Raw genomic sequence first — 8,332 nt, 5'->3', positions numbered from 1 at the left:
GAAACAGGCACTCTCACATGCTACAGAAGGGAGAAGGAAACGGAAGGGTCTCGCCAAATGACCCGGTGATCCCACCTCGGAAGTGTGTTTGCTGACACACGCCACACACGTACAGGACGTCGTACGTACTAGAGAGATCATGATGGCCACCACCGCCTGTCGAGGGCCTTCCTCAGCACACTTCCCCCTGCTGACTCTGCAGTCAGACGTGCAAACGCTCAATGCCCGTGTTATAAACACCCCCGTGAAGTGTGCAGCTTGCACAAGGATCCCTGGCAGCCCTGACTGCAGCATGGGCTGTGACAGCAAAACGCTGGGAACAGAGTGAGTGTCCGCCCCCAGGGAAGAGGCAAGTAAACCACAATATGCACACAAAGCGGAATATGGTACCGTTTATCCCAGAGTAGCTAAAAAGAGGATTTGGGAGTGTTCTCGGAGTTAAAATAATGACAAATGATTGGGATGATGGGTGTACTAATCACCCTGGTCTAATCGTCATACAGTGTATTCATGTACTAAAGCATCGCACTGTACTCCCATGACTATATACAATTTTTTTTTTTAAGTTTTAAAAAATGGACCATGGGCTACCCATGTAAAAGAATCCGGGTGTTCTCTGTATCTCCAAAATGTGTTGCTGGGTAATACAGACCAGTGAGAGAGTACCCTGCCTGTTATATAAGGAAGGAGGAAAAGAAGATGAGCTGTTCAGGGGCCAGCCAGTAGGTGGCGTAGTGCTCGTGGCGATGCATGGCCGACTGCGGTTGGAATTCCAGACTCAGCAGCTTGAAACTCGTGCATGTGCGTGTGTGCCCAAATCCCAAGAGGAGAATGGAGAAGGGATTGTGGCATGGCCATCCCCTCTAGGGGGTGATTCTCACTTTCTCTGTCTCTGTGCCTCCAGCAAGCACGCATGCCTAATAGCAAAAATCTCTCGAAAAGAAAAGAAAAGAGAAAAGAAAAAAGAAGTTATGATAACGGATTATTCGAAAAATAAAACAAATGGGGCCAGCCCTGTAGCCTCGTAGTTAAAGGAGCAGGATTCCACATGACTGCTCACAATTCAAATCCCAGCCCAGCTACTTGGAAAACAGGCCATGCTGTAGGCCTGTGTGCTTAAATCCCGACAGGATGGAGAAATGGAGGTGGAATTGAAGCATGAACGCTTCACTATGGAATGCTTTCTCCCTCTTCCTCTCTCCATGGAGAGCACATGCACCTTTGGCAATTTATTAAAAAAAAAAGAAAGAAAGAAAGAAAGAAAGAAAGAAAGAAAGAAAGAAAGAAAGAAAGAAAGAAAGAAAGAAAGAAAAAAATCATTTTCTCAAGTTACAGATGGTAACTGTGTGAAATACAGACACCGAGCTGCAGAACGTCATGTATATGACATCAGACTTTGTATCTGCGAGCCCTGAGCAGTCAGGGAAGATCCTTACTCATTTATCAATGTGAAGCCTAGCCGCGGTGGCTCGGTGATGCTGGAAGCCACATATGAGGGTTCCTGGGGTTACCTGGACACACCAGGTGCACAGGGGTGCCCGTGATAGTGGCTGGATGGAGCCTGGGGCAGGATTGTGGTGTGAGCTCCTCTGAGAATGCTTGCCTTCCTCTGCCTTCCTCCCTCTCTCTTTCTCATGAAAGGAAGAAATAAAAACTTTAAGATCATGGATGATGCGTACCTTAGCTCTTGCACAGTGCTTTTTGGTTTGACTGCAGCTGCTCTGAGACTCTCCCTAAACCCGCCAGTCTGGAAAGCAAGGCTAGGACTTCCAGCCAGGGCCTGGCAGCCAAGAAATGCTCAAACTATTAGATTTATTAAATTAGATAATGAGATGAATACTTTGGGGCCAGTGCGCTCACCAGAAAGACAGAGAGAGACAGAGAGACAGAAAGCGAGAAATCACCCCCCACAAGGGGGAAGGCCACGCCGCAATCCCTTCTCCTCCATTCTCCTCTTGAGATCTTGGGCACGCACGCACACGTGCCCAGCGTGAGTGGAAGCCACCAGGTCTGGGACTCAAACCGCAGTTGACTACATGGGAGTTCAGCGACATAGCCATTATGCTAACTGCTTGAGTTCTAACTCGACTCTGTCACATTAGCTGCGTGACCTTGGGCATGTCATTTCATCTCCCCATGCCTCCATTTCCACATCTGTAAAATGGGAATAAAATAGTAGTGACCATGTAAAAATGAAATGAATTAGTTCATTTATGCACAGGACCTAGCACAGAGTGAGAATATGAATGAAAGGTGGGGGGAGGTTTCAGTTTTAGAAAGTTCATGGAAAATGAGCGCTATGAATAAACTATGCACAGATTTCAAAATGTTTTTGTACCAAAATAAACGAATACTTTAATTCCATTCTTTATAAACTGTTTCTTTTTAAATAATTATTTATTTCATTTTATTTAGTCATTATTTTAATTTGACCAGAGAGATACACAGAGAGAAAGAGAGGGAAAGTGAGAAAGCAAGCCACCAGGTTTGGTATTTGAACCGCAGTTGGCCATTGTCCAGCCCCCCAACCACCACGCCACCAGCTGGTCCCCATAAACTTTTTTTATTTAAAAAAATTTTAAATCATTAGGACCAGCAGATGGCATAATGCTTACTCACTGGCCTCCCATGTAGTAAACTGTGGTCTGATCCCAGACCCGGTGGCTTAACAGTCATGCCAGGATACGTGTATATGCGCCCAAAATCCCAAGAGGAGAATGAAGGAGAAGGGACTGTGGTGTGGTCATCCCCATTGGGGCTGATTTCTCACTTGCTGTCGCTCTGTTTCTGTCCCTCTGACAAGCACATGTGCCCTCTGTTAAAAATCTCTTAAATTTTTTTTTTAATTATCAGAGGGTGTGTGCACTTGCTAGAGAAGCAGAGACACAGAGAGGGAGAAAGTTCTCCCCAATGGGGTGTGGTCGTGCTGCAATTCCTTTTCCAATTCTGCACCCTTCAGGATTTGGGACACACACACTCATATACATGTACCTAGTGTGTTTTTCAGGTTACCAAGGCCAAGATTCGACCCACTGTTGGCCATGTGGGATCTGACCCCCTTAACTACGAGGCTTAACTATGAGGCTGTTGGGCTGGCCTTCCACAAACTTTTCGAAGCCCCCCCCTCCCCGTATTAACTACTCTTCATGAAGGCAGAGGGCTCAGACATAATGACATTAGTCATGTGAGGCACAGGCTCAGGGGACAGTCACTGGCCCACAGCGTCTGGAAGAAAGAGGAAAGGGCCTGTGGTGGGGTCGCGGATTATCTCGGTGGAAGTAGTTTCCGGAGGGTGACAAGGACAGAAGCTGGCAAGCCCTGAGCCAGGGAAGGAGTGGGAGGTGCAGGAGGAGCAAGTATGAGTAGCTGGCTCTTTTTTTTGAAGAGGTTTTTGCGATAGGGCACGTGCGCTCGCCAGACAGAGAGACAGAAAGCAAGAAATCACCCCCCAGGGGGGATGGCCATGCTGCAATCCCTTCTCCTCCATTCTCCTCTCGGGATCTTGGGCACACACACAAGCCCCACGAGTTTAAGCCATCAGGTCTGGGACTCGAACCGCGATCGCCATTATGCCAACTGCTGGTCTCAAGAGTAGATGGCTCTTAAGAGGCATGGCTGAGAAGTGGCCAGAAATGCAAGGAGGCTTGGGGGACAACTGGAAAGGATGAGGCTTTTTTTTTTTTTTTTTTCCTAGAGACAAGGTCTTACTATGTCGGCCAGACTGGACTTGAACTCACGATTTTTCTGCCTCTGCCTCCTGAGTACTGAGGATTATGTGTATACCACTGTGCCCAGCTCTGCTTTTTTATTTTTATTTACTTTTTAAGGTTTTGCCATATAAGGCACATGTGCTCACCTGAGGGACAGAGAGAGGGAAAGTGAGAAATCACCCTTCAGAGGGGATGGCCATGCCACAATCCCTTCTCCTCCATTCTCCTCTTAGGATTTTGGGCAGGCACGCACATGTGCCTGATGTGCTTTTCTTTCTTTCTTTCTTTCTTTTTTTTTAAAAGAATTATTTAATTTTAATTTTTTTTATTTATGCATTTATTTCATAATTTGACCAGAGAGGGACAGAGCGAGAGAGAGAGAAAGAAAGCGAGACAACAAGCTGCCAAGTCTGGGACTCGAACTGCGGTCAACCATGTGGAAGTCCAGCGCTCTTAACCACCACACCACCTGCTGGCCCCCTGATGTGATTTTCAAGCTGCCAGGTCCAGGGCTCAAACCATGGTTGGTTATGTGGGAGCCCAGTGTCTTAACCACCACGCTACCTGCTGGCCCTGTCCAGTTCTATTTTAATTCAGGAGACCTAGAGCTAGCTTGCTTACTTACTTAGTTACTTACCTATTTGAGAGGTTTTTACCTTAGGGCATGTGTATTTGCTAGAGAGACAGAGGCAGAGGGAAAGTGAGAAATCATCCCCCTGGGGGGATAGCCATGCAGCAATCCCTTCTCCGTTCTCCTCCTGGGATCCTGGGTACACACACACACACACACACACACACACATACACACACACAGCATGATTTTCAAGCCACTGTGTCCGGGACTTGAACTGTGGTCACCCATGTGGGAGTCCAGTGATGTAACCACTATGCCATTTGCTGGCCCCAATCTTGAACTTATTTAAATGCTGAAGGCTGACAATGATTGCAACTCATGGGATAAAATAAGAAGGGTCCACACTGATGTAAACAAATATGAGGAATATGAGTAAACAAGTGGAGGAAAAGGAAAAACTCTTCCTTGCTGTGAAATGGTGCTTAATAAAGGTACAGGTATGGAGACATTAGAAAACCATTTGTCAACTACCGTAGAAACACATAAGGCAAGAGTCCTCGTGCCAGAGGCCATCCTAGAGCAGAGGACCCCAGCCTTTCCACACCAGAGACCAGCCTCATCCAAGACAACTCCTCCGTGGACAGGTGGAGGAATGGTCCCAGGATGACCCCAGCACGCCACACCCCCATGCACCCCATTCCACCACTTCCAATTGCAATAGACAGTGAAGCGATCACACAACAGTAGGCCTCTTGCTCCCATGAGAGTCCCATAGGCCACTGATCTGACAGGAAGTGGAGCCCAGGCAGTAACGTGAGTGGTGGGAGCACACACAGAAGCCTTGCTGGCTGGCCTGCCACCCAACCCGCTCACTGCAGCCCCAGGCCCTCAACAGGCCACTGACCAGCATCAGTCCACATCCTGGAAGTCGGGGACCCCCATCCTAGAGCATAACCCTCACTAGTCCTAGAGAGTGAGTCGGATACTTAGTCTCAGAGTCTCCGAGGAAGGTCTGTGGATTCGATAGCAGCATGGCATCAGTGTTAATTCCCTGATTTGCGTGATTATTCTGTGCTTATGTAATAGAATGAGTGCACTGTCAGGAAATACACACAGAATATTTAGAGATGAAGGGAAACGATGAGAAATGAAATATGGTTAAAAAAAAAAAGTTGACATTCAGACAACCCAAGTGAGATACAGAGGGAGTAACAGTAGCTTCACAGTGGAGACCCTGGTGAACACTACCTTAACTAAGTCATCCACGTTAACATCCACGGGCACAGGAAGAAACAGGCCCAGCCAGTGGCACAGCGGTAAGGCCACACCCTGCGACGTGGACCCACCAGGGAAGGTCCCAGGTTTACATCCTAAAGTGTCCCTGGGCACGGAGGGGACACACCTGCCTGTGAGCCTGACTGGCTGAGGCTGATGGTGGACTGCCACAGAGATTCTTTTGAGAGTGCTTCTGTCTTTATTTTTCTCTTTCATGGAAGAAATAAATAAATAAACTAAAAAAAACCCCACACAAAATAAAACAAAAACACAAACAGTAATGCAGGGGCCAGATGGTGGAACAGTGATAAAACGCGATGCTCTGTGAAGCCGAGCCACATGGGAAGGTTCCAGGTTTGTGTCCAGAGACCTCCCTGTGTGTGTGTGTGTGTGGGGGGGGGTGGGTATGCCCAAGATCCAGGCTAGCTGAGGCTAGGGGTGGATGGGGGTATCAAGACCCCATAGGGATTGCTGTCTGTCTCTGCTGCTCATGGAAGCAATAACCTTTAACTGAACAAAACAGTGAAGAAACAACCTCACACGCTCTACGTGAAGTGCCAAGAGCCCAGCGCCGCTCTGATATTCCTGCTAAACATTCGTGACCTTGGTGCAATAACGAAGACCGCTCAGGCAAACCCACACTGAGGAACGGTCTACAAAGCAGCTGGCCTGTGTGCTTCAAACACGTCGAGGTCATGAAAGAGAAAGAAAGAGCAAGGAACCGTTCTGGATTGAAGAGGAACAGAGACAGGATGCCCTAGTGCCACCCTGTCCTGGGCTGGGTTCTTGACAAAAAAATAATTCTCCAATCAGTGAAAACTGACGGTCTGTGGATTGGATAGTAGCATGGTATCAGTGAATTAATTAATTAATCAGGAACTAATTCTCTGATTCGCGTGATTATTCTGTGCTTATATAATAGAATGAATTCAGTCTCAGGAAATATACACTAAGCTATTTTAGAGGTAAAGGTGAATTAGGAGAAAGCAAATAGGGTTTTGTCTTTGTTTTTTTTTTTTAAAGTTGACATTCAGGGGACTAGCAGTTAGCGTAATGGCTATGTCTCTGGACTCCCACGTGGTTGACTGCATTTCAAGTCCTACACCTGGTGGCTTAAACTCATGTCGGGTGCGTGTGCGTGCGTGCCCAAGATCCCGAGAGGAGAATGGAGGAGAAGGGTTTGTGGCGTGGCCATCCCCCCGGGAGGAGGATGAATGAGCTCCAGGAGAAAGCTGGTCCTGGCACCTTCCTCCTGACAGCCTCTTACTTAGCCCTATGACACCCCAGTTAGTGTCTGCCTCCCCCGTCTGACTACAGGCCCCATGAAGGCAGGGACCGTGTCTATCTTGACACGGTGTCAGGACAGGCCCAGCACAGAGAAGAAACAAATACAAATGTTTATTGATTGAATAACTGATCCCTATTCATAATGATGCTGATGTTTTGGCAATTGAGAAAGGTAACAGTAATAGTGATTTTCATTTGTATTAATGCATTTCATCCTCGAAACAACCTGAAAAAACTGTTTTATCTCCATTTTATATATAAGGACACTAAAGATTGCAGAGAAGTCTCATTAAGTAAGGCAGGCAGCTCAGAAGAGAACTGGCCAGTGCTTGCCAACCCCACCTGGTCTTGGGCCCACCCACTGTTGAGTACTCACCTTCTGGAAGTCCTTCTTGGAGATGAGGCCACGGGGATCGGTGACGTAGTCCTGGAAGGCCTCGGAGCCCACGATGTCCTTGAGTTTCAGGAACATGTCAAAGAACTTGAGGATCATCTCCACGTTGGATGAGGATTCCACGAGCATATCCACCATCTGCCGGGCGATCATGCCGTTCACCACGTTCCCTGTGGGCAGCACCACGTCAGTACAGCATGGCCTTCACCTTCTCTTGAGCTCAGGAGCCATCTGTGGCCTTTCCCTGCTCAGCTCCCAGCCTCCCCTCAAAGGGTCATTTTCTTCTCCATTTTTTCATTTCTTTTTTCGAGAGATTTTTGCTATCAAGCATGTGCACTCACGAGAGAGACAGAGAGAAAGAAAATGAGAAATCACCCCCCAGGGGGGATGGCTACGCCGCAGTCGCTTCTTCTCCCTTCTCCTCTTAGGATCTTGGGCATGCACGCACACATGCCTGGCGTGTATTTCAAGCCACTGGGTTTGGGGCTCAAGCCACTAGGTCGGAGTCCAGCAATGTAACCATTAGACCATCTTCTGGTCCCTCCCTTTTTTTTTTTTTTTTAAAGAATTATTTAATTTTATTTATTATTGTTGTTTAATTCACCAGAGAGAGAGAGAAAGTGAGAAAGCAAACTGTCAAGTCTGGGACTCAAACTGTGGTCAGCCATGTGGGAGCCCAGTGCCCCAGCCACCATGCCACCTGCTGGCTCCTCCAAGGATCATTTTCTGATCAGCTTCAGCACCATGTGGGAACTGATCCCGTCTTTGTCTACCTCCCCATGAGCAGAGAAACGATCGGTAGAGACAACAAGGGGCCTAACCGGTGGTGTACAAGTACCACTGTTTGCGAGGCTGAGAGTCGCATGGGAGGCTCAGGTTTGGTTCTTGGGCTAACCTGAACATGCTGGGTGCAGCTGAGTGACTGTAATCCTAGCGAATTGGGAGGCTGAGACCAGAGGATCACAACATGGGGAGATCCTGTCAAAAATACCTATCTCTGGGGAACCAGCAGTTAGCGTAATGGCTATGTCGCTGGACTCCCACGTAGTCGACCGCGGTTCGTGTCCCGGACCCGGTGGCTTAAAACTCATG

General features: G+C 47.8%; 1 protein-coding gene across 1 annotated transcript in view; it reads right to left on the bottom strand.

Annotated features, from left to right (window-relative positions):
- The window catches only part of RYR1 (ryanodine receptor 1), a 180,225-nt gene that overhangs the window by 36,486 nt on the left and 135,407 nt on the right, over positions 1-8,332 (bottom strand). Inside the window, 1 exon segment of the mRNA XM_027765622.1 lies at positions 7,223-7,410. Coding sequence (XP_027621423.1) covers positions 7,223-7,410 — 188 coding nt within the window.

The sequence above is a fragment of the Tupaia chinensis genome, unplaced genomic scaffold (genome assembly GCF_000334495.1).
Source record: "Tupaia chinensis unplaced genomic scaffold, TupChi_1.0 Scaffold138910_1, whole genome shotgun sequence".
Classification (NCBI taxonomy): Eukaryota; Metazoa; Chordata; class Mammalia; order Scandentia; family Tupaiidae; genus Tupaia; species Tupaia belangeri.
Note: the sequence above shows the minus strand (reverse complement) of the source record. Positions and strands in the feature narration are given on the sequence as shown.